The sequence below is a fragment of the Oncorhynchus gorbuscha genome, linkage group LG11, assembly GCF_021184085.1.
Source record: "Oncorhynchus gorbuscha isolate QuinsamMale2020 ecotype Even-year linkage group LG11, OgorEven_v1.0, whole genome shotgun sequence".
NCBI lineage: Eukaryota > Metazoa > Chordata > Actinopteri > Salmoniformes > Salmonidae > Oncorhynchus > Oncorhynchus gorbuscha.
Window position 1 is genome coordinate 16,329,256 of NC_060183.1, and position 27,499 is coordinate 16,356,754.

Consider the following 27,499-nt stretch of genomic DNA (forward strand, 5'->3'; position numbering starts at 1 on the left):
ATTCAATGGTATGTAAGCTAGTTGGACAGAAAACGGAATATTGTCGCCCTATGTGTAATAGCATAGCAAGCAACATAGGCTAACAAACATAAGTCTTGTACTAGCCTACATCATTACATGCAGAAAAATGATACTCATAAAGAGATGACATAGCTGCATTCCTTTATCTTTGCCCATTTCTCCTCTTCTTCTTTCCTTCTTTCACTAAATTTGACATCTGATGGCTTAGACCTAATCTTATCCATTTGTGTTGATTTGGCACTGGAGCATCAGTACATTACCCATCCCCCAACACTGTCAACCAAGAGTCAAGACTAAACCAATTCACCTTGGTGGTGTGCAGACTGGTTTTAAACTCAGCAAAACAAGAAACGTCCTCTCACTGTCGACTGAGTTTATTTAAAGCAAACTTAACATGTGTAAATATTTGTATGAACACAACAAGATTCAACAACTGAGACATAAACGGACATGTTCCACAGACACGTGACAAACAGAAATGGAATAATGTGTCCCTGGACAAAGGGAGGGTCCAAATAAAAAGTAACAGTCAGTATCTGGTGTGGCCACCAGCTGCATTAATACTGCAGTGCATCTCCTCCTCATGGACTGCACCAGGTTTGCCAGTTCTTGCTGTGAGATGTTACTCGTCCACCAATGCACCTGCAAGTTCCCAGACATTTCTGGGGGGAATGGCCCTGGCCCTAGCACTCACCCTCTGGTCCAACAGGTCCCAGACGTGCTCAATGGGATTGAGATAAGGTCTCTTTGCTAGGCATGGCAGAACACTGACATTCCTGCCTTGCAGGATATCATGCACAGAATGAGCAGTATGGAAGGTGGCATTGTCATGCTGGAGGGTCATGTCAAGATGAGCCTGCAGGAAGGGTACCACATGAGGGAGGAGGATGTCTTCCCTGTAACGCACAGCATTGAGATTGCCAACAATGACAACAAGCTCAGTCCGATGATGCTGTGACACACCACCCCAAACCATGACGGACCCTCCACCTCCAAATCGATCCCGCTCCAGAGTACAAGCATCAGTGTAACGCTCATTCCTTCGACGATAAACGGCAATCCAACCATCACCCCTGGTGAGACAAAACCGTGACTTGTCTGTGAAGAGCACTTTTTGCCAGTCCTGTCTGGTCCAGCGACGGTGGGGTTGTTCCCATTTGTGCATTGTTTCCTGGTGATGTCTGGTGAGGACCTGCCTACAAGCTCTCAGTCCAGCCTCTCTCAGCCTATTGCGGACAGTCTGAGCACTGATGGATGGATTGTGCGTTCCTTGTGTAACTCGGGCAGTTGTTGTTGCCATCCTGTACCTATCCTGCAGGTGTGATGTTTCGGATCCTGTACAGGTGTTGCTACATGTGGTCTGCCACTGCGAGGATGATCAGCTGTCCACCCTGTCTCCCTGTAGCGCTGTCTTAGGCATCGCACAGTATGGACATTGCAATTTATTCCCCAGGCCACATCTGCAGTCCTCATGCCTACTTGCAGCATGTCTAAGGCACGTTCACGCAGATGAGCAGGGACCCTGGGCATCTTTCTTTTGGTGTTTTTCAGTCAGTAGAAAGGCCTCTTTAGTGTCCTGAGTTTTCATAACTGTGACCTTAATTGCCTATTGTCTGTAAGCTGTTAGTGTCTTAACGACCATTCCACAAGTGCATGTTCATTAATTGTTTATGGTTCATTGAACAAGCATGGAAAACAGTGCTTAAACCCTTTACAATGAAGATCTGTGGATTTTTACAAATGATCTTTGAAGGACATTTCTTTTTTTGCTGAGTTTATTTATTCACAGTATTATGAATGAATTGTGGTTTATTTGGTAGCATTTCATAGCGTGACTGATTTTACTAATTGCTAATTGTACTGTACAAAGTTAGAGGTGCGCTATTTGATAGATTCCCCCTCTCCCCTTCCAGTGGTGAGACCTGAGGTCAACCTACCCCCGCCCCTCTCCCCATCTCGTACTTCTGAGTGGGAGACTTTCCCAGGCAGTAGCCTGCTTAGCTCACAAACTGGAATCAGGGCGCCCACTCCGACAAGGTTAATTTACCCATATTCCCACACGGTGACATGATATCATTGACGTGACGTGCAAATGAGCGTTAGAAAACCGACCGCGCAAATATTACCATTCCAAAATTTTTGGTGTGGGCGCGCCGTGCCGACCCCAGCAAGATGCCGCCCTGGGAGGCTGCCCATGTCACCCATACCTAAATCCGCCACTGCTTCCAGAGTATGAGAGGTGATAAATCTTCACAACTGTTGTAGATCATGATGTAGCTTATGATACCTAGCACTGATTGATTGACGTCGGGGAAATGCAATGTAGTCCCCATCTATCCCCACACAGTACTGACTTTTTCAAACATAATGCAGGGGTCATCATTTGTCCTTCACTTTGATGCGCTGGGCTGTAATATTGGTTGGAAGTCATAGTAAAAATCCATTATAGGATTAAAAAAAGGTGCTTATGACTTTTTCAGTCTTCATACTAGTGTCACTAACAGGATTGAGGCCAGTCACAATCAGCCTTTGTTCAAGAACAAGGTAGAAAAACGGAAAGGGCATAAATGAAGGCATTGGGTCCGGGCCATACCACTGGTCAAAGACTTCTGTTCTGCCTCCCTTTCAGCTGCTCTCAGCAGTGTGAGAGCCAGCCAAGTAAAATAAAAGCTTTGTGCCTGGGCTCTCTCTCTCTCTCTCTCTCTCTCTCTCTCTCTCTCTCTCTCTCTCTCTCTCTCTCTCACTCACACACACGCACGCACACACACACACACACACACACACACACACACACACACACACACACACACACACACACACACACACACACACACACACACACACACACACACACACACACACACACACACACACACACACACACACACACACACACACACACACACACACACACACACACACACGACCAGTCATTAGGTGCCTGGGAAGGTCTCCCATGCACACACTCACACACTCTCTTTCTCTCTTCCTATGATAATTCAAACACACACGCACGCACACAAACACGCCCGCACAGACACACACACACGCATACATGCATGCACGCAAGCACACACACACAGTACCAGTCATTAGGTGCCTGGGAAGGTCTCCCACGCACATACACACATTCACACACTCTCTTCCTATGATAATTCAAACACAAACACAAACACATACACACACACACACACACACAAGTCTCGCAATAACTGGGCTGACTGGGGAAGTCCTTCAAAGGGCTCTTTATGCTGCAACAAAGATAAACAAACTTTCTGTCAAAAATGCAGTGCTGAGGGATGTTGTGTGTGTCTGTACTCAACATTAAATAGGGATTTAAGAACATTATACTAAAATGAGGCTATATTTGTTCTCCATAAGAGTATACATGTATGTGAGATTTTCCCATCCTAAGTCAGGCATAGTAAAAGGCTTTGAAAGCAAGCCATCCACATGTTAGGGAGTGTGTCAAAATCAACAAGTCATTGATTACGTAAAATAACTGATAATCGGATAGCCTTGTAGTTAAGGCTGTAGGGCATCACTCCTCCCAAATGTTAGCATTAGTCTAAGAATCAGGTGTTAATGCACGTACATGCAGTCTCACCGTACTATTGCAATGATAAATCAGCAAAGCCTTAAGAGCAAATTCTGATGAATAGATCTCATTACGAAACCATGACGGCATCGCAGTCGGGAGGTATAAAATTAGCGTTCAGTCAGCACCGCTCGGTCACAGAATGTCATTTCTTTGAAAGCCGTACACGTTCAGCCACGACAAATGCTCACTGTTTGGGAATAGCTCCCAAAATGAAGCTCTCAAAATGTAGCCTAACATAGATGGGTTGGACCAACTACACTGCAGCCTATGTCTGGCAGACCTGGTAAAACACGCCAAAGGCATGACCGCCACCAGACGGGATGCTAGCCTGTGAGGCTAACAAAGTCCTTAACACTGATGGCGCATGAGTGACACTGTAACTATTGTGTCATGTTAACGGTATGTGACACTAGATTTGGCAAAACAGGTGCACCGCTGGACAAGGTGATTTGGGTCAGTTGTGAGCCATGCACAGGTTCAGTAGTTCCCAGATATGACCGCCACCAGAGAGGATGCTAGCCTATGAAGCTAACAAGGTCCTTCCCATTATTAACACGGATGGCGCGTGAGTGACACTGTGACTCGATGTCCAAAATTCCCAGGTTTTCTAGCTTTAAGTAATGGATACAGTAGTGCAGGCTGGCTGGCTAAAGCTAGAACATATTGATCAAATGTAACAGAAGTCCAATAGTTAGAGTGGTAGCTCTGTTAGGGAAACTACAGAGAGTACGGCACTGAGTAAAAAACAAACAAACAGACATACGAATATGTGGAAGCACAGTGCTGTCAGGTACAGGGTGAGATATTACCACACACCTCTTGGAGATGATGACAATGATTCATACATCATGTGGTGTTCCACGGCCGTTGCTAAGCATCAAGGATGTGAGTGTGGACAGGAGGCAGAACAGAAAGGTAATCAAACCAAGCTGAAGATGTTATCCCTTTCAATGACTTTCTGGTATCCCTATAATAACTAATCATAGACAGCTAACCTATCAGAGTGGAACTTGATATGTCACCATGTCCAGTTAATGTACTGTTTTATAGTATCTAAAGTGCCTTCAGAAAGTAGTCACACCCCTTGATTTAATCCACATTTAGTTGTGTTACAGCCTGAATTCAAAATGAATTAAATATATGTATTTGTCATCTACACATAATACCCTAAAATGACAAAGTGAAAAAATGTTTTTAGAAAGGTGTGCACATTTATTGAAATACAGAAATATCGAATTTGCATAAGTATTCACACCCCTAAGTCAATACTTTGTAGAAGCACCTTTGGAATTAATTAATGCTGTGAGTCTTTCTGGGTAAGTCTCTAAGAGCTTTCCACACCTGGATTGTGCAACATTTGCCCATTATTCTTTAAAAAAAATTCAAACTCTGTCAAATTGGATGTTAGACAACCATTTTCAGGTCTTGACATAGATTTCCAAGTAGATTTAAGTCAAAACTGTAACTCAGCCACTCAGGAACATTCACTGTCTTCTTGGTAAGCAAGTTCTGTGTCGATTTGGCGTTGTGTTTTAGGTTATTGTCCTACTGAAAGGAGAATTAATCTCCCAGTGTCTGTTGGAAAGCAGACTGAACCAGGTTTTCCTCTAGGGTTTTGCCCGTGCTTAGCTTATCGATTACAAGCACACCCATAACATGATGCAACCACCACTATGCTTGAAAATATGGAGAGTGGTACTCAGTAATGTGTTCTATTGGATTTGCCCCAAACATAACACGTTGTATTTGGGACAAAAAGCTAATTGCTTTGCCACATTTTTTGCTGTATTGGAATATTTTTTGGTTTCAAGCTTTCTTCTTTTCACTCTGTCAATTAGGTTAGTATTGTGGAGTAACGACAATGTTGTTGCTCCATCTTCAGTTTTCTCCTATCACAGCGATTAAACAGCAACTGTTTTAAAGTCACCATTGGCCTCATGGTGAAATGCCTGAGCGGTTTCCTTCCTCTCCAGCAACTGAGTTAGGAAGACGCTTGTATCTTTGTAGTGACTGGGTGTATTGATATACTATCTAAAGTGTAATTAATAACCTCACCATGCTCAAAGGGATATTCAATGTCTGCTTTTTTAAAATACATTTTACACATCTATAGGTGCCCTTCTTTGTGAGGCATTGGAAAACCTCTTTGGTCTTTGTGGTTGAATATTTGTTTAAAATGCACTGCTCAACTGAAGGACCTTACAAATAATTGTATTTGTGCGGTACAGAGATTCGGTATTCATTAACAAATATATTCATTATTACTGCACACATAGTGAGTCCATTCTTGCCATAACAAAGGGGTTGAATACTTATTGACTCTAGACATTTCAACTTTTCATTTTTTATTAATTTGTACAACTTTAGAAAAACATAATTCCACTTTGACATTTTGGGGTATTGTGTGTAGGCCAGTGACACACAATCTCTATTGAATCAATGTTAAACTCAGGCTGTAACACAACAAAATGTGTTAAGGGGTGTGAATACTTTCCGAAGGCACTGTAAAGTAATATGAAACATCAGGTCAGGTCCTAACCCTATAGGAAACCCCCTGGGTCTAAAACTATGACCCAGAGTTTTTCCTGCTCTGATCACACTTTTGTAAAACTCCTTACCCTAGTTACAGTAAACACTATTCAATTAGGCCTTCAAGACTTCCATAAACACTATTCAAACCACAGATTTATAAAACTAGAAATTATAATATGCAATAACCAGACTTCCTGTTGCTGTTATGCAGGTGAGTGAGGACCCAAAAGCGACTTAACAGAAACTGAGTTTATTAAAGTCCAAACAGGGAAAACATAATCCTCAATCCTTTACAGGAGATGTCCAAACAGGGAAAACATAAATCCTCTAGTTGTTGAGGAGAATAGCAGGACAAGCGGCAACAGACTGCATGTCCCTTCGGGTAGGCGCGGGCCGTAGCGGACTGAGACACCTGCTCACACGCAGCATCTGATGAAAAGGCAAAACACGACAGGACGGAACAAGGACACAGCAAACAAGAATCCGACAAGGACAGAGGCAGAAACCGAGAGAGAAATAGAGACCTAATCAGAGGGCAAAATAGGGGACAGGTGTGAGAGAGTAAACAAGGTCGTTAGGAGAATGAGGAACAGCTGGGAGCAGGAACAGAACGATAGAGAGAGAGAGGGATAGAGAGAGAGAAAGAAACCTAATACGACCAGCAGGGGGAAACGAAGAGAAGAGAAAGCACAGGGACAAGATATGATAATACATGACAATACATGACAGTTGCTATGAGACTACAGCTTCAGCTTTCAGTTCCCCATTTTGGGACTGGTTAAGGTATTTATAAGCTTTAGAGGGGCTTGGTGGGAGTGAGAGAGAAGGCTTGAAAATGCTTATTTGGAACTTGAAGAACAAAAGCTATGTTGAAATTTGAACATGCCTCAGTGGGGACAACTCTATTTTCTTTGTCCTGGAAATTGTTTAAACTTTTGTGCGGTGATGGCACATTCCTCATCCGATGTGGATTTCAGTCCAGTCTCAGGCCAACTCAACGACTCACGAAAGAGGTCATGTAAAACCATTCAACCACACTGATGTTGTCATTAATTTGAGTTGTCATATTTTTTGTACACCTCGTAAGGTTTAGGCAACACATATTGAAAAGGCTTTAGATGATCAGCCTCAGAATGGCTTGAGGTGAGTCGCAAGCCTCTTTCCCACATTGACTGAATAGTCAGTCTCTCACAAAGGCCAACCTCGTCAACGCTGCTGCTAGGACTCCATTAGAATTCCAGCTCTGCCAAGAACATTGAGGCCTCGCTCTGCCTTGTAAAAAAGCAGGACATGTTGACTGAGTCAAATCAATGGTGGCAAGTGTATTTAGCCCCATTAAAACAGGCTCTAAACAAAAGTATGTTACCTAACATGGCCCTCCAGTCCCCGCCTCTCAGATGTCTTTGTGGAAAGCACCAATAAAGCCTGTCTTGTTCATTAAAATGGAATGATCCAGTTTTAGGGTCTCACTGACGAGAAGAGCCAAGGTTTTAAAACGTAGTAATCTGAAGCCATAAACATATCAAACCGTGAAGTAGCCCACCGTGTTAGGACCTTACAGATAGGTTTAAGTCATGGCGACACACTGAGAATCATTCCAAAGGGATTTGTATCCCACTGCGAAAAGGTGACAGTGTCATCCGAGCCATGTTCCCCTGGAGCCAGAGCTGCAGCATCAGAGAGCACCCAGGGTCTTGGCCGTGTAGACACACGGTCATGTTACGGTTGGAAATGTCTCTCTGACAGGTGGGCCGTAATGTGTATCGGGGAGGGTGCACACATGGAGCACTCTGTACAGTTTAAACTTTACAGTAGCTGCCTGAACCTAATTTAGGTATCAGTCGAGGCATGCGGGAACATCTCGTGTGATTCAAGTCTTTACGGGGAACATGCAGTGATATGACATCATCTCTTCATTACGGATGTGAGTCATTCTGCAAAGCCTTGGTGTACACTGTAAACTCCCAACTCCTTTTTAACTCAAATAATTTAGTAAATTGTACTTAAAGTCAATGAAAAGTAATTAATACTTCAAATCTTTATGTAATACTGACTCCAAACTAAATGAGAAGTCATACCAACACATTTTTTTAAAAAGATACAGTATGGTAACAAATTAACTTTTTCCTCAGAATGCTCTATCTACTGCAGGTAGATTATTTGGGAAGTCATTTTACATATCTATGTTTTTGCATGCACATTGAGTGATTGATTGATCAAATGTTATGCTACACAAAGATACATATTTTATTATAACCAATCATTGAATTTTTGCATTTTTGTTAATGAAATGGTTGTTCCATTTTAGTTTCCTTGCACTGTTCTTAACCCTGTTCATGAATGCAGGTTGCGGGTGAATACAAATTTCAATGGGTGGTTAGCCTAACGCTGTCACTCACGTTCGTCATAACGAGGAGACCAAGGTGCAGCGTGATAAGAATACATTCTTCTTTATTTACCTGAAGAACACTAAACAAATTAACGTGACGCTATACACACGGGTGCTGAATATGCAACTACACATAGACAATAACCCACAAAATACCCAAGGAATATGGCTACTACTAAATATGGTCCCCAATCAGAGACAACGATAAACAGCTGCCTCTGATTGGAAACCAATCTAGGCAACCATAGACATATAAACACCTAGATATAGAAAAAACCTAGATATAGAAAAAAAACTAGACATACAAAGCCTCCAGGAACAACTACACAAACCACCCTCGTCACACCCTGACCTAACCAAAATAATAAAGAAAACAAAGATAACTAAGGTCAGGGCGTGGCTCACGCTGGCTATATTCCAATAGAAATTGCAACTTTGCAAGCCAGCATAATGTGATTTACAGCTGAAGTTGAAAAATCATGTTTGCTTTTTTTTTTACAATTACTGGTAAAAAATTGAGAAAGTTTGTGGAATTTGCAATCTTACCCACAGGCCTGATGTTAACTATGAGTTTCAGGCCATTGTATAAGGCCTTATGATACATGTAATGGTTATTTCTATATGAATAATAATAATATTTGCCTAGGAACTCACTTGGTGAAAACCACATCAGTGCTAATGTGGCCAATTCATCAACCATCAAATCAAATCAAATCAAATGTATTTATATAGCCCTTCGTACATCAGCTGATATCTCAAAGTGCTGTACAGAAACCCAGCCTAAAACCCCAAACAGCAAGCAATGCAGGTGTAGAAGCACGGTGGCTAGGAAAAACTCCCTAGAAAGGCCAAAACCTAGGAAGAAACCTAGAGACGAACCAGGCTATGTGGGGTGGCCAGTCCTCTTCTGGCTGTGCCGGGTGGAGATTATAACAGAACATGGCCAAGATGTTCAAATGTTCATAAATGACCAGCATGGTCGAATAATAATAAGGCAGAACAGTTGAATAAATAATAAATAATATATGCCATTTAGCAGACGCTTTTATCCAAAGCGACTTACAGTCATGTGTGCATACATTCTACGTATGGGTGGTCCCGGGAATCGAACCCACTACCCTGGCGTTACAAGCGCCATGCTCTACCAACTGAGCTACAGAAGGACCACCAAACTGGAGCAGCAGCACAGTCAGGTGGACTGGTGGACTGGGGACAGCAAGGAGTCATCATGTCAGGTAGTCCTGGGGCACGGTCCTAGGGCTCAGGTCCTCCGAGAGAGAGAAAGAAAGAGAGAATTAGAGAATTAGAGAGAGCATATGTGGGGTGGCCAGTCCTCTTCTGGCTGTGCCGGGTGGAGATTATAACAGAACATGGCCAAGATGTTCAAATGTTCATAAATGACCAGCATGGTCGAATAATAGTAAGGCGATACAGTTGAAACTGGAGCAGCAGCATGGCCAGGTGGACTGGGGACAGCAAGGAGTCATCATGTCAGGTAGTCCTGGGGCATGGTCCTAGGGCTCAGGTCAGTTGAAACTGGAGCAGCAGCATGGCCAGGTGGACTGGGGACAGCAAGGAGTCATCATGTCAGGTAGTCCTGGGGCATGGTCCTAGGGCTCAGGTCCTCCGAGAGAGAAAGAAAGAAGGAGAGAATTAGAGAACGCACACTTAGATTCACACAGGACACCGAATAGGACAGGGGAAGTACTCCAGATATAACAAACTGACCCTAGCCCCCCGACACAAACTACTGCAGCATAAATACTGGAGGCTGAGACATGTCTCTGTCACTAACCATGTCACTAACCATGTCTCTGTCACTAACATGTACAGTCATGGGTGCTAACAATTTGATCAAAAAGGAAAGGTACACTGGGAAATTATAGGAGGCGTGGCTTAGTGGTCGTGTTAAATATATGTATACCTTACTAAAAAAAATTGCATTTGTATTACCAACGCATTTTTTTTTAGTAAGGTATACTTATATTTAACACGACCACTAAGCCACACCTCCTATAATTTCCCAGTGTACCTTGCCTTTTTGATTGAAATTTTACCACCCATTACTGTACTTGTTCGTGACAGAGAAATGGTTGTCGAATTACCATTTAAATACTTACTTACAAGTCCTTAACCAAAAATATATTTCAAGATATAGAGTTTTTATAAAATAAGTAAGTAATAAGTAAAAAATGTAATAAACAGTAACATAAGAAAATAACAAGACTATATACAGGAGGTACTGGTACTGATTCAATATGTGGAGGCATAGGTTAGATGAGGCCATTTGTACATGTAGGTAGGGGTAGTACTGCTCACTTTAGTACATATGACGGTAGTACTGCTCACTTTAGCTAGTTAAGTTACTTAACTTTTTATTTTATTTTTAGGTTTCCTCAAAATGTTTGAGTAGCCAGAACTTTTCCAGTTTTACAGCATAGGTTTGTTTGAAAAATAGGAGAAACCATTATATGCTTAAAATATTAGATATAATATATATAACAGTTATTGTAAACTGAAGTTTGTGTGTTATTCAAAACAAATTATTTGACAACAATTAGGAGATGTATAATGTGAGGTTATGTATTTTACCCAGTAAACAAACATTGACTACTTTGTTTGTAATGACTGAGTGACATCATAGATTTCCTAGATTATTCTAATAGATTTCACAGATGGAAACCTGGTCTTGCACTTTAATGTGTAATATTACGGAAGAACAGCCAGGTTTTCCATGCTGTATTTTAGTAGGGGGGTCAACTGAGAGTGATTAATCTCTTGGCTGGACAACGGTTGCATTTCGCTGCCTTTGGCACTCTTTGAATGAGAAGGCACATCTGGAGGAGTCGGGTCTACATGCAAAGCCATCCATTAAACCAAATACAGTAAAAGGAGAAACTACACTGAACAAAAATATAACGCAACATGCTCATGTAAGGAAATCATTCAATGGAAATAAATTAATTAGGCCCTAATCTATGGATTTCACATGACTGGGCAGGGACGCAGCCATGGCTGGGCCTGGGAGGGCATAGGCCCATCCACTTGGGGAGTCAGGCCCAGCTAATCAGAATGAGTTTTTCCCCACAAAATATCTTTATTACCGACAGGAGTACTCCTCAGTTTCATCAGCTGTCCGAAAGAAACCAGATGTGGAGGTCCTGGGCTGGCGTGGTTACATGTGGTCTGCGGTTGTAAGGCCGGTTGGACGTACTGCCCGAATTCTCGCAAACAATGTTGGCGGCGGCTTATGGTAGAGAAATTAACATTAAATTATCTTGCAACAGCTCTGGTGGACATTCCTGCAGTCAGAATGCCGATTGCATGCTCCCTCAAAACTTTAGACATCTGTGGCATTGGGTTGTGTGACAGAACTGCACATTTTATTGTCCCCATCACAAGGCGGACCTGTGTAACGATCATGCCATTTAATCAGCTTCTTGATATGCCACACCTGTCAGGTGGATGCATTATCTTGGGAAATGAGAAATGCTCACTAACAGAGATGTAAACAAATGTGTGCACAAAATTTGAGAGAAATAAGCTTTTTGTGCTTATGGAAAACTTCTGTGATCTTTTATTTCAGCTCATGAAACATGGGACCAACACTTTACATGTTGCGTTTGTATTTTTGTTCAACATAGATGTGAAGGTTTTGCTGATCTTGTCTTCATTATGGAACAGGTTCAATGGATTTGAAGGAAAACACCACAAAAAATATATATATTTTGGTATTTGTTTCATTAGTCCATTGTTGATATAGTCCCAAAATGTTTTGCATGTCAACAATCAAGTTTTCAAGATAAGTCACTTTCAAAATGCATCATATGGTGAAAAACGCAGCATCATACAGTATGGTGCAAAATGCATCATACGGGGGTACTCTGTATTTAGCCTGGTAACTGTTATGTATTTTCTTGTTACTTTTTCATTAGATTTTTAACTTGAGTTTATTTAGTAAATATTGTATTAACTCAATTTCTTGAACTGCATTGTTGGTAAAGGGGTTGTAAGTAAGCATTTCACAGTAAGGTCTACCTATACCTGTTGTATGTGGCACGTGATGATTACAATTTTATTTTATTTTATTTGAGTAGGGCGTGAAACCGTTTTAAATAGCTCGCTTCCACCACCTACTGGTTGAGTCAGACACTCACACCATCACATGCGTGGCATGTGGCCCTACAGTGCAATTGTATTCTGTACATTTGTGTAATATGTTATTTGACTGATCAACTATCTTAATTAGAAATTATAAAACAAATTGCTGTGTCTTCAACTATTTTGTCATTCAGCATCCTGAAGAGAAAACAGAATAATAACCCATAATACTCATATAGTAAATCAAATTGGCCTGTGGAGAATCTAGTACAATTATGCATCAGTAATGTAATCTTGCTTTGTCCAGCGTCCATGCTCTTCACCACAGTGTGGTGCTAATCAGTAGTCTAGTCTAGTGGCTATGCTCGCGCTCTGCCCCACTCTGGCTGTGTAGGAAAACGCAGGTTGACGTTTATTGTCATGAATCTTGCCCTGGAGGCAGAGTTGAGCGGTTTCTGCGGAGATGGACCAGCTGCAAAGTCAAAATTGTCTATATTGTAAAAAAATCATAAAAACTAAAATGTGATTTTTGGTATTACCTTAAGGTTAGGTATTAAATTTAGCAGTGTGGTTAAGTTTAGGGTTAAGGTTAGGTTTAAAACTGTTTTTTCTTCACTTTGTGGCTGTGCCGGCTAGTGACCTCTACATAGTTTTCTCCATCCAGTTCATGAGTCATCTCAATAAAACTGCTAAAAAAACAAACACTCAATCATCTCTAACATGTGGGCTTGAACATGTGGATGGGGGAATGGCTATAGCATATACTGTACGACTCTGACTCGGTGCCAAGTGATGAAGTTGTGAGGATCCCTCTCTGTCAGCGAGAAGTTCCATAACATAACAGCAATTTGCTTGCATCACAGCAGCAATAATCCCACGCTACAGTGATGAAGAGGCTGTCATTATCCTCCTCACTACTCATCTGCCAGATTATTTAAGGCTTGGTACATGTTCATGATGTGACTGGCGCTCATCTGAATTTGTGATGGCCTTAATGATAAGGTTGTGGTAAAAGGGTGGAGAAGGCTCCTCTGATCTCACCAGTGGAACTTACCAGTAGCCTACTGCTGCTGAAAGTGTCTCTATCTTCACAATCAACTTTGCAGTACTGTATTTATTAGAAAAGGCAAAAGCAAGGTGATGCAAGGTGATGCAAGGTCAAGTCATCGTGTGTAATAACACAGTTATAAAATCGTGTTGTCTATAAGTAGGGCAGGGTAGTAGGATACCTTATCACTTGGATTCATTGAATAGGCCTATAGAAAAATATCTCAAATGAAGTCTAGCAGTACCTGGTGATAAATTAATTTCTCGAGCCGTTTCCTCGAAGTCTAAACAGACCCTGCCTGGGCGAAGTAAATCAGTCACAGCAACACCGCACACTTACGTAAGGACATCCATGGTATCCAAGCTCGTAACTATGAACCTCCTCTTAGACAACATGGCGCATGTGTACAGCTGCACTGCAAATATAGACGACACATCCAGTTAGGTGGAAAATAATTAACTTATGCTTACCTAAGTGTAGCACCTAAACTAGACTTCGGCGACAATACCTATCGAATGCGGACGCTCGTGCCTGTTCACTTTGACCACAGCATCAGACTCGGGTCTCTGCGCGCGAGCTCACCTGCTTACAATGAAGACGAGAGAGCGTTTCAGGTCCTGAATGTTCTTTTTGAGTTAGTTTAAAATTATTTGATGTTTTGTTACTGCGGGTACCGCGGATACCGCGTATGAGGGTCTTTTGAGTTCTTTTAACTTGTTTTAGTTAAGAAAAGAGCAATGTGACTGCGACCTAAACGATACTTTTCAACTGATGAAGAAATGCTACTCAACATTACGAGAGAAAACCACACACCACTGCATCAGGCGGAAAGGGAGAGAGATAGACTCCCTCCAATTTCCAGTCATTCCAGCTCTGTTAGTATGAAATGTTTTTAAATAGTTTTCATATTCTTTAAATGTGTTTTCATGTCCAATTAAGAAATAAAGTAACCGTTTTCATGTGGGATCAATGTAACAATGAAGACATAAAATGTCAATTTATTTCATTGCATAATGATGACTTAACCATTTCAATGACCTCGGGGTTTATCCTTTTGGAAATGTGTTGATGTTAAAACTAAGGGTGGGACCTTTTGGCCAGCTCTTCCTAACCCATTTATGTTATAAAACAGCATAGCAGCTTTGTGAGTAATATACCACATTATCACTGTAACAAAGCCCAAACATTATACTGTACATTTTGTTTATGTATCAAACTTTTATTTTGGTGGCCAATGTGCTACAGTACTTGCTGTGAATGAGTAGTATTATATACTGTTATAGTTCTAATCGATACTGTTATGAAAATTTCAGGACCTGATATCAATTTCACTCATGGCAGTGTTTAGACAGGCAGCCTATTCTGTTATTTTATTAACTGATTGGTCCTTTGACCATTCAGATCAGCTGTGAAAAAGATGTTATGTGATTTGTCAAAAGACTAATTTGTGGAAAAAAGATCTGATTTGGGCCGCCTGTCTAAACGCAGACATCGATGTCTGTCAAATGAATTGTGATTTTTATCACAGGGACTTGATCGTGGACCAAAGCTGCCATATCCGTCTCTCAACTTCATCTCAAACCACAGAAAGGAGGATGGTAGCCACAGCATCTCCTCCCAGTTTATCCTTCCTGGCATACGGCATGGTACGGTCCGTCATGGTAACCCTAATGTTCACATTACCTCATTCAAGAGTCAACTTGAATAGTAAGCAACAGTCTTTTGTGAACTGAGATTTCTGAAGCTCACAGGCAGCTCAATTACACAGGCAACACAATTGTTTTTTTCATTAATTGCTCTGAAAAATATCTGCTGTGAAAAGATCTGAGCCGATTGGGCAAAACATAAAATAGTGGAAAAAAGATCAGAATTGGGCTGCTTGTGTAAACGCAGCCATAGTGAACCAATATCAACGTGCCGGCAAGAAGCATTTACTCAAGTATTATCTATCATGTGCTATCAATATGGCTACCTAACACACTTTCGATATTGTTACCTTCAGGTACAGGGTACACTTTGAGACTTAATAATAACACTCTAAGAGGCTTAAAAGGAAATCATTTTCACACAGCGCTCCAAAAGAAAGGCTAGTTTCAATTTCAAAGTGACCCATACAGGCTGTTTTGAATTAATGAGCGATGCTCCAGGCAGATGTGTTGTCGTGGCTTCCTATTCTTGAGATCAAAGATGTTAGAGGAGACTTGAGCATCAATACTTGATGCAGATGAGATAGACAAAGGCCCATTCAGAACTGCTGTTCCTTTATAGGGTGAACTTGTTCTGGGTGTAATGAACACGACCGTTGTGTGGGCTGGCGACGGAAGTTTTCAAAATATGTAAATATATTGCTGTCACTTAAACTTGAAAATATGGAGAGTTCATTGCCCTACGCTGCTCATTGTTGTGATATGAGAAGAAAAAAACATTTATGCAGATTTCATCTTGTTATATACGGTTCATTGAGATTGTTCAACTATAATTTGCAACAAAACAAGCAAGTATACAGTAGAGAATCATAGAGGCAAAGGTTGAGAGCCACAATGCATCTTGACACACTGCTCGCTTAATCTGGAAGCCAGCTGTACCAATGTGTCAGAGGAAACGCCGTACAACTGGAGACCGTGTCAGGGTGAATGCGCCCGGCCCGTCACAGGAGTCGCTAGAGCGCGATGGGACAAGGACATGCCAGCCAAACCCTCCCCTAACCCGGACGACGCTGGGCCAATTGTGCGTTGTCTCATGGGTCTCCTGGTCTGCGACACAGCCCGGGATCGAACCTGGATCTGTAGTGATGCCTCAAGCGCTGCAGTGCCTTAGACCGCTGCGGCACTCGGGAGTCTATAACTCACATTTCTATGTGAATTCGGTCGGGTCACCCACAAAGTTTCATATTGCATCTTTAAAATATAATAGTATGTTCAGGGATGATACATTTGGGTGATAGTGTTTGTGTGTTTTATTTTAAATATATATGTGTGTTGTTACTCCGCCTGCAGGTAGAGAGCTTCCCCCCATCTGTCCTAATGTCAGACTGAAGCATCAACATCAACATCGCATCACTGTTGACAATCTGCCTCCTGAGGTTAGGGCTCGCTTTGCCACTGACCCAGTCATGCCCCTCCGCACCAAGACTGTCAAAGAGTTTCAGTAAGTACACACAGTAAGTACACACACACACATTATTATCATTCAGAAATTACTTTTAATATTTGTCTAATGTTTACTAGGGAGGACATTGAGAGGGCAACAGTCTCAGGCGATTGGAAACACATCCACGATTTCTACTTGACCACATTCGGCTCCTTTTTAGAACTGAATGCTGCCTTTAAGGTGGGTAATCCCCATGTCTGTGCCATGTTCAATTCTGAGGTTTCGTATTTGTATTGTCAGTCAAGCCAGTGCTATTTATACAGCATGATTTATAAGGACTTATTGCACTACTATGTCAATTAATTTGTATAGATAAGTGTAATGGTAAAATTGCTAATGCAAATGTGCTAAATTATGCCTGGTATCTGTGCCTGGTATCCATAGAGAGGGTTTTTCATAAGAGCAGGACCTATAAGAGAATGTATGATCATATACACAACAGTTGAGTAAATGTTTAGCATGTGTCATGGTCGGTTTGCATTGCTTCCTAGAAGTTCTAGGGTAATTATGTCATAACAAAGTATAATTAAGCAATAAGGCCCAAGGGGTGTTGTATATGGCCAATATACCATGACTAAGGTCTTATTTACAACGTAAAACAGAGTGCCTGGATACAGCCCGTGGTATATTGGCCTTATATCACAAACCCCAGAGGTGCCTTATTGCTATTATAAACTGGTTACCAACATAATTAGAGCAGTAAAAATAAATGTTTTGTCATACGGTTTGATATACCACGGCTGTTAGCCAATCAGCATTCTGGGTTTGAACCACCCAGTTTATAATTAAGCAATAAGGCCAGAGGGGGTGTGGTATATGGCCAATATACCACGGCTAAGAACTGTTCTTAGGTATGACGCAACATGTACCTGGATACAGCCTTTAGCTGTGGTATATTGGCAATGTACCACGAACCCCCGAGGTGTCTTATTGCTTAAACTGGTTACCAACGTAATTAGAACAGTAAAAATAAATATTTTGTCATACCCGTGGTATACGGTCTGATATACCACAGCTGACAGCCAATCAGCATTCATGGCTCAAACCACCCAGTGTATAATATAGAATATTAGCCTTCCCCCAAAGGGATCCAGGCTTGAACTGAGCGAGTCACTAATAAGTGTACAATCGTGGCCAAAAGTTTTGAGAATGACACAAATATTAATTTTCACAGTCTGCTGCCTCAGTTTGTATGATGGCAATTAAAATATACTCCAGAATGTTATGAAGAGTGATCAGATGAATTGCAATTAATTGCAAAGTTCCTCTTTGCCATGAAATGAACTGAATCCCCCCAAAATATTTCCACTGTATTTCAGCCCTGCCACAAAAGGACCAGCTGACATCATGTCAGTGATTATCTCGTTAACACAGATGTAAGTGTTGACGGGGATAAGGCTGGAGATCACTCTGTCAAGCTGATTGAGTTCGAATAACAGACTGGAAGCTTCAAAAGGAGGGTGGTGCTTGGAATCATTGTTCTTCCTCTGTCAACCATGGTTACCTGCAAGGAAACACGTGTCGTCATCATTGCTTTGCACAAAAAGGGCTTCATAGGCAAGGATATTGCTGCCAGTAAGATTGCACCTAAATCAACCATTTATCAGATCATCAAGAACTTCAAGGAGAGCGGTTCAATTGTTGTGAAGAAGGCTTCAGGGCACCCAAGAAAGTCCAGCAAGCGGCAGAACCGTCTCCTAAAGTTGATTCAGCTGCGGGATTGGGGCACCACCAGTACAGAGCTTGCTCAGGAATGGCAGCAGGCAGGTGTGAGTGCATCTGCACGTATAGTGAGGCGAAGACTTTTGAAGGATGGCCTGCTGTCAAGAAGGGCAGCAAAGAAGCCACTTCTCTCCAGGAAAAACAACAGGGACAGACTGATATTCTGCAAAAGGTACAGGGATTGGACTGCTGAGGACTGGGGTAAAGTCATTTCCCCTGATGAATCCCCTTTCCGATTGTTTGGGGCATCCTTGAAAAAAGCTTGTCCGGAGAAGACAAGGTAAGCGCTACCATCAGTCCTGTGTCATGCCAACAATAAAGCATCCTGAGACCATTCATGTGTGGGGTTGCTTCTCAGCCAAGCGAGTGGGCTCACTCACATTTTTGCCTAAGAACATAGCCATGAATAAAGAATGGTACCAACACATCCTCTGAGAGCAACTTCTTCCAGCCATCCAGGAACAGTTTGGTGACGAACAATTCCTTTTCCAGCATGACAGAGCACCTTACCATAAGGCAAAATGATAACTAAGTGGCTCGGGAACAGAACATCGATATTTTGGATCCATGGCTAGGAAATTCTCCAGATCTTAATCCAATTGAGAACTTGTGGTCAATCCTCAAGAGGCAGGTAGACAAACAAAACCCCACAAATTCTGACAAACTCCAAGCATTGATTATGCAAGAATGGGCTGCCATTAGTCAGGATGTGGCCCAGAAGTTAATTGACAGCATGCCAGGGCAGATTGCAGAGGTCTTGAAAAAGAAGGGTCAACACTGCAAATATTTACTCTTTGCATCAACTTCATGTAATTGTCAATAAAAGCCTTTGACACATATGAAATGCTTGTAATTATACTTCAGTATGCCATAGTAACATCTGACAAAAATATCTAAAGACACTGGGGCAGCAGACTTTGTGAAATTAATATTTGTGTCATTCCCAAAGCTTTTGGCCACGAATGTAGACTAAACTAACCTATGTGTTAGTCCTAATCTAAATGTGCTCTTAATTTCTCTTTCCAGAAAGATGCAAGCCCTCCGTTCAACACGATTGAAGACTCAGGAATCAATACAAAATTCATCAATGCTGTCTATGACGCATTATCGCTCACGGTATGTAGAATGATTGAGCAACGAGTAGCCATGTTTATATTAGGTTGTTGAAATGAAAACCTCTCACCAACTCTGATCTAACATTGATCCAACAGCCTCCTGATGCCCAGAGAGCAGTGCTGAAGGGGATCATTAACAGCTTGTTGAGAGAATGGAAGGGGTGTGTGGCATTCTTATAGTGTAGTGCTCTTTTATTTACCACTCAAACCGAAGGATTCCTCTCTACATAGTAAAGCTCTATACTTTGTGACTTGAATATTGATGCAAATGTTACATACTGGATGAGAAATTAAATGAACTTCATATTGTCTGCTTTGTTTAGCAGTCGACGGACGAAGGATGACCTGAGAGCGTATTTCATTCTAGTTCAGGTAACATCATGCATCACGTGCTGTATATGTACACACTACTGGTACAAATGACACACATATTTGACTGATGTGCTCTTTTGACCGCTAATACTTAATTCCACGCTATAAATAACAAACTCCTTTCATTATGTAACAGTAATAACAGCAATTTCCTCATTAGAAGTGAGGCCGTTTCTGCATTCAAATATACGCATTACCCCCCCAGCCCCCAGTCTAAAGGCAAACACAGGAAACTCTTGATGCGCTCCCTCACCACATGCCCCCCTCAGCCCCCAGTCTAAAGGCAAACACAGGAAACTCTTGATGCGCTCCCTCACCACATGCCCCCTCAGCCCCCAGTCTAAAGGCAAACACAGGAAACTCTTGATGCGCTGATGCGCTCCCTCACCACATGCCCCCCACAGCCCCTCACCACATGCCCCCTCAGCCCTCAGTCTAAAGGCAAACACAGGAAACTCTTGATGCGCTCCCTCACCACATGCCCCCACAGCCCCCAGTCTAAAGGCAAACACAGGAAACTCTTGTTGCGCTCCCTCACCACATGCCCCCCTCAGCCCTCAGTCTAAAGGCAAACACAGGAAACTCTTGATGCGCTCCCTCACCACATGCCCCCCCCAGCCCCCAGTCTAAAGGCAAACACAGGAAACTCTTGATGCGCTCCCTCACCACATGCCCCCCTCAGCCCTCAGTCTAAAGGCAAACACAGGAAACTCTTGATGCGCTTCCTCACCACATGGCCCATTGACTCCAGTCATAGCCTAAGCAGTCAGTCTCAGTCAGGCTCTGGATATGAGGAGAGCAGAGTGTTTACTTTACACATGACCAACAGACTAGAGGTAGGCTTGGCACCGGCCAAATATGGACACAAACAGCCTGGGAGAGACTCGGTAGGCAGACTGGGAAATGGCTGAGTTGAACTGGGATGATTTCTGTCTGCTAAAAATTGAGACTTTGGTTGGAGACTCTTGTCTCTATCCCATTCATGGTTTAATGATTGTTTCAGACATTTTATGGGGTTTATAGGATCGTAAATTAAAAAGTAAGTCTTCCATCCCTTTCTTGCCAGCAACTTTTTGTGGTCATTGAGTCTCTCCAGTTCTCTCATCTACATTTAGTGTGATTTGTCTTTGGGCTGTTGATAGGCTCTCTGACAGATCCTGTGAAATTGAAAGGGACAAGACAAGTATTAATGAATTCATTAATTGTAGGGTTTGTATCACAATTAACACCCTATTTCCTAAATGGTGCACTACATTTGACCAGGGCCCATAGAGTAGTGTACTACATTTGACCAGGGCCCATACAGTAGTGTACTACATTTGACCAGGGCCCATAGAAGAGTGCAATACTTATGACCAAGGCCCATAGAGTAGTGCAATACTTTTGACCAAGGCCCATAGAGTAGTGCAATACTTTTGACCAGGGCCCATAGCACCTCTGATCAAGTTATGCACTATATAAGCAGTATGGTGCCATGTGGGAAGCAGCCTTGGTAAATGTGTCTGATTCGCTTGGTTGATGTCAGTCAGACCCTTATAATACCAGTGGTATTATTCTCCTCTCTCTTTCTTCTTTCTCGCTCTCTCTCTTCCCGCTCTCTCGCTCTCTCTCTCTGCCGGGGGAACGGATGAGGTCATGTTTGAAGTAAAATAGTCTGGTTTCCTCTGTAATGCCAGTCTTTATTAGAAGCCAGACTTCTTCTGTTGTAAAGCTTTATTTCCTTTTTGAAGTGCAGTGCCACTGCTGAAAAAGCTTCTCTTTGTTGCAGAACCCTCAGTGCACCAGCCCAGCCACATATGTCATCTATGCACACTTACTGAGGCAAATAGCCGCGCTGGCGGAAGCAGACCACTATTTCCTGATGCACTGGTTTAAGAAGTAAGAGTTGGAATTGTTCCTCCGTCTTATGCAGTCCCATGCTTTTCCAGGCTGTAGTTGTTATCCACAAAGTAAACACAGTCCTCAGAAAGAAACCATGTTGTTATTCTTTATGCAGGAAAGTTAAATAAATGACGTTTTCCAAATTGTTTTAGTAGGAGTTGGTAGGAATTGAGCAGTCATAGCTTTCAAGCAAAGACAATCTGTTTTGAAAGTTGAAATGTATTCCTTGCCATGGTGAGAATGCCTTGATGATGATTATCTAACCCAGGTTGTCCCAGAAGCGGTTCAAACAGCTGGTGGAGCGGCTGCACCTCTTCATCTCCACCCGTCTATTCCCAGTCAAGCCTGAGGAGCTGCCCCCCATGGCCAAGTGCTCCTGGTGGATCCCCTCCGCCACCAAGGTCCTCTCCCTCCTCAGTGAGTAGGACGTCTTCTATCTCCACCCCCACAGAGATGGGGCAATGGTCAGGGCAGGGGGATGTTAGTGAAGTGGTGTGGAGATTTAGGGAAAAGGGGGGTCGGTCTATCCCTTGCAATGGATTAAACTTCACTTTCTACAGAGATTGACATCTCTTGTACATATTTGTTTGGTTCTCCTGCCCATATTTGTCTGGTTATCTCCCCATATTTGTCTGGTTATCTACCCATATTTGTCTGGTTTTCCTACCCATATTTGTCTGGTTATCTACCCATATTTGTCTGGTTTTCCTAACCATATTTGTCTGGTTATCTACCCATATTTGTCTGGTTATCTACCCATATTTGTCTGGTTATCTACCCATATTTGTCTGGTTCTCTACCCATATTTGTCTGGTTATCTACCCATATTTGTCTGGTTATCTCCCCATATTTGTCTGGGTATCTACCCATATTTGTCTGGTTATCTACCCATATTTGTCTGGTTTTCCTAACCATATTTGTCTGGTTATCTCCCCATATTTGTCTGGTTATCTACCCATATTTGTCTGGTTATCTCCCCATATTTGTCTGGGTATCTACCCATATTTGTCTGGTTATCTCCCCATATTTGTCTGGTTATCTACCCATATTTGTCTGGTTTTCCTAACCATATTTGTCTGGTTATCTACCCATATTTGTCTGGTTATCTACCCATATTTGTCTGGTTATCTACCCATATTTGTCTGGTTATCTACCCATATTTGTCTGGTTATCTACCCATATTTGTCTGGTTATCTACCCATATTTGTCTGGTTTTCCTAACCATATTTGTCTGGGGTAGACGTTGTTTGAGGGTCAGAAGAGGTGTCAAAGTTCATGAGAATATATCAGTCTCCAAGAGAACTCGATACTGTTTCTCTTTTTTCTCCATTGTAGATGCAGCCAATATCATTTCTAGCACGCCTATCCTGCCCTTTGTTGACTTCTACAACCCCACACTGGACCACACTGACTTCATGGAAGACTATCGAATATGGCAGACTCAGGGAAACTCTACCAGGTGTGACAGGACAATATTGTCAGATTAAAGCTTATGTTGACCAGTGCTCTTCAATTCTCCTCACAGCCCTTGCTGTTTTGGTTCCTGTATTTCCCTGTAAATAAATGGAGCTCCCTCTTGTGTCAGCTTTCAGCATTAGCACAACAGATGATTTGTTTATGATATCAGATTGCAACATCAAATATATCCAGCAGCTATCTTCAATGAGTATCATACACCAAAATCACACCATCCCTGATGAAACCAAAACATTATTTCCGTATGATAACCAAATACTCCTCCCTGTTCCTCCCCGTCCCCAGGTTTACATTCTGCCAGTTCGCCTTCATTCTGTCCACGGTGGTGAAGAAGGCCGTTATCCAGAAGGACTCTGAACAGCAGATGATCAGCATGGCCAGGGTGAGACAGAGGTCACTGCCCACATGGGTCCTTGTCATCCATCTATGACAGTGTCATTGTATTGCACTTGTATTGTATTGTCAAAGCACAGACAATGCATCACATTCTCAGACTAACTATTACCATTCTTCATATTGGCATATTGACTTTCTAGTGTTAATGTACAGAGAATGTATATATATTATTTTGTATATATTATTTTGTATATATATATATGTTTAATCTTTAGAAAAAAATAATTTATGTATGTTGGAGTGTGTACAGTATAGGTCCTCAAGTTTTTCCCGGTCCATCTTGTAGTTTAAAAAGTTTACAATATTTACAGTGTATATCTCACTGAATCAGACTGAAAACATATGCTCTCCCTCTCAGACAGCAGAGGTCCAATTTAAACATCATGTACTGTGGTAACAACATAAGGAGTGGCTCTTGTTATTTATTTCAGCAAAGCCTGGTGGACAAAGTGTCTCGCAGACAGCGAGTGGACATGAGCTTGCTCTTTCTCAACATCAAAGTCCGACGGCTGCAGCTGGTCAGTGACTCAATGGATGAGGTAATACCATTTCCCATCTAACAGACATACATAAACAATTTTTAAGAAGACAGCCCTGGAAGAGAGGCTTGATTACTATTTCTGTTATGCAATAATGTATTAGCCAATTCATTTAATGTAAATTCAAATATTTCACTGCTTTCCATTCAGTGCATTTCAAAACTGAAACATCCAAGGTATGTACAGTTGAAGTCGGAAATTTACAAATACCTTAGCCAAATACATTTAAACTCAGTTTTTCACAATTCCTGACATTTAATCCTAGTAAAAATTCCCTGTCTTAGGTCAGTTAGATCACAACTTATTTTTAAGAATGTGAAATGTCAGAATAATAGGAGAAATAATTATTTATTTCAGTTTTATTTCTTTAATCACATTCCCAGTGGGTCAGAAGTTTACATACACTCAATTAGTATTTGGTAGCATTGCCTTTAATTTTTTTAACTTGGGTCAAATGTTTCGGGTAGCCTTCAACAAGCTTCCCACAATAAGTTGGGTGAATTTTGGCCAATTCCTCCTGACAGAGCTGGTGTAACTGAGTCAGGTTTGTAGGCCTCCTTGCTCACACACACTTTTTCAGTTCTGCCCACAAATTTTCTATAGGGTTAAGGTCAGGGCTTTGTGATGGCCACTCCAATACCTTGACATGGTTGTCCTTAAGCAATTTCGCCACAACTTTGGAAGTATGCTTGGAGTCACTGTCCATTTGGAAGACCCATTTGCGACCAAGCTTTAACTTCCTGACTGATGTCTTGAGATGTTGCTTCAATATATCCACATAATTTTCCTTCCTCACGATGCCATCTATTTTGTAAAGTGCATCAGTCCCTCCTGCAGCAAATCACCCCCACAACATGGCGCTTCCACCCCCATGCTTCACGGTTGGGTTGGTGTTCTTCGGCTTGCAAGCCTCCCCCTTTTTTTATCCAAACATAACGATGCCCATTATGGCCAAACAGTTCTATTTTTGTTTCATCAGATCAGAGGACATTTCTCCAAAAAGTATGATCTTTGTCACAATATGCAGTTGCAAACCGTAGTCTGACTTTTTTATGACTTTTTTTATGGCGGTTTTGGAGCAGTGGCTTCTTCCATGCTGTGCAGCCTTTCAGGTTATGGCGATATATGACTTGTTTTACTGTGGATATAGATACTTTTGTACCTGTTTCCTCCAGCATCTTCACAAGGTCCTTTTCTGTTGTTCTGGGATTGATGTGCACTTTTTGCACCAAAGTACGTTCATCTCCAGGAGACAGAACGCCTCTCCTTCTTGAGCAGTATGACGGCTGCGTGGTCCCATGGTGTTTATACAGTGGGGCAAAAAAGTATTTAGTCATTCACCAATTGTGCAAGTTCTCCCACTTAAAAAACCGCCATGGTGTCTGGTGTCCTTTGACAGCTCTTTGGTCTCTGAGAGACCGAAATCTTGCTTGTTTGTAGGTGACCAAATACTTATTTTCCACCATAATTTGCAAATAAATTCATAAAAAATCCTACAATGTGATTTTCTGGATATTTTTTTCTCATTTTGTCTGTCATAGTTGAAGTGTACCTATGATGAAAATTACAGGCCTCTCTCATCTTTTTAAGTGGGAGAACTTGCACAATTGGTGCCTGACTAAATACTTTTTTGCCCCACTGTACTTGCGTACTATTGTTTGTACAGATTAACGTGGTACCTTCAGGCGTTTGGAAATTGCTCCCAAGGATGAACCAGACTTGTGGTCTACAATTTTTGTCTGATGTATAAGCTGATTTCTTTTGATTTTCCCATGATGTCAAGCAAAGAGGCACTGAGTTTGAAGGTAGGCCTTGAAATACATCCACATGTACACCTCCAATTGACTCAAATGATGTCAATTAGCCTATCAGAAGCTTCTAAAGCCATAACGTAATTTTCTGCAATTTACCAAGCTGTTTAAAGGCACAGTCAACTTAGTGTATGTAAACTTCTGACCCACTGGAATTGTGATATAGTGAATTATAGGTGATATAATCTGTCTGTAAACAATTGTTGGAAAATGTACTTGTGTCATGCACAAAGTAGATGTCCTAACTGACTTGCCAAAACTATAGTTTGTTAACAAGACATTTGTGGAGTGGTTGAAAAACAAGTTTAAACTTCAACTGTATAAGTTCAGACATGCGGCATTCCTTGTTCTGATAAGTTCAAGAAAAAATTAAGCCACAGCCTAACTTGCTCTCCTGCATTTAGCTGACTAGAAATCGAGCAGACTTGAAGAAGAAGCTGAAAGTGTCGTTTGTGGGGGAGGCTGGTTTAGACATGGGTGGTCTGACCAAGGAGTGGTTTCTCCTTCTCATCCGACAGATCTTTCACACAGACTACGGTGAGACATATGGGACAAACAGATCAGGTGTATGTGTTGCCATATAGATTTGTTTGCAAATATGCTATTTTCTCTATAGATAACAGTATACGTTCAGGAGATGTATTTCTCCTTTAGCCCTGCTTTTTATTCTTCATCCTTTAGTCTCAACCAGTGCCCAGACTAAGAATGCTGACCTGTTAATTAAGAAAACATCTCAAATGTATGATCTTCATGTTCTGGGACAGATATGTAGCACTGCAATAGATGACCATTCTATTTACAGTATCTCCCATTTGGTCTGGGACCTAGCAGTCCAAAAAACGAAATTCCCACGCACTCTATTCAGAACATTTGTTATCTCTCTTTGACCGGAGGCCTGTGTTCTATGTCTATGTCATGTCTAGGTGGAGTTGTGTTTAAGCAGAGTGTATTTGTGTCTCCTCTCTGCAGGCATGTTTATGTTCTTCAATGATTCCCACTGTCACTGGTTCAGCAGCTGGAAGTGTGACAACTTCTCCGAGTTCCGATTGGTCGGAGTCGTATCCTTTTGTACCATACCGTGATTTACGGTACCGTGTGGCCCTTCGCGAACTGTAAACAGATTCTCAACGTACAGCTGGAGTCCTCATGTTGTACTCTTAACTGGCGCCTGGAGTTTTAGTCAGGTCACGTAGTGAGGAGAACTCATGGGAATCTTTGCACATTTACCATAGATACTCAGAGGTTCTCCACTCTCCCTATGCCAGGTTAATTGCTGCTTTGCAGATGATAGCTTTAGTTTTAGAACTATAATTTTGTGGTAATTCTTCAGTTTGTCATCTTCTAA

General features: G+C 41.8%; 1 protein-coding gene across 4 annotated transcripts in view; it reads left to right on the forward strand.

The window, feature by feature from the left end:
* Window positions 1–13,908: 13,908 nt before the first annotated feature.
* The window catches only part of LOC124048177 (probable E3 ubiquitin-protein ligase HECTD2), a 33,061-nt gene continuing 19,470 nt past the window's right edge, over window positions 13,909–27,499 (forward strand). The window contains exons 1-14 of one of the 4 annotated variants that reach the window (XM_046368688.1): window positions 13,909–14,567; window positions 15,221–15,353; window positions 16,689–16,839; window positions 16,920–17,022; window positions 19,591–19,680; window positions 19,776–19,840; window positions 20,006–20,051; window positions 21,820–21,929; window positions 22,201–22,349; window positions 23,268–23,391; window positions 23,694–23,790; window positions 24,236–24,343; window positions 26,559–26,691; window positions 27,124–27,212. In XM_046368688.1, coding sequence (XP_046224644.1) covers window positions 14,472–14,567; window positions 15,221–15,353; window positions 16,689–16,839; window positions 16,920–17,022; window positions 19,591–19,680; window positions 19,776–19,840; window positions 20,006–20,051; window positions 21,820–21,929; window positions 22,201–22,349; window positions 23,268–23,391; window positions 23,694–23,790; window positions 24,236–24,343; window positions 26,559–26,691; window positions 27,124–27,212 — 1,494 coding nt within the window. In that variant the 5' untranslated portion in view covers window positions 13,909–14,471. Of the gene's footprint in view, window positions 14,568–15,220; window positions 15,354–16,688; window positions 16,840–16,919; window positions 17,023–19,590; window positions 19,681–19,775; window positions 19,841–20,002; window positions 20,052–21,819; window positions 21,930–22,200; window positions 22,350–23,267; window positions 23,392–23,693; window positions 23,791–24,235; window positions 24,344–26,558; window positions 26,692–27,123; window positions 27,213–27,499 lie in introns of all 4 variants that reach the window. The other 3 variants (XM_046368687.1, XM_046368689.1, XM_046368690.1) reach the window with 3 other exon arrangements.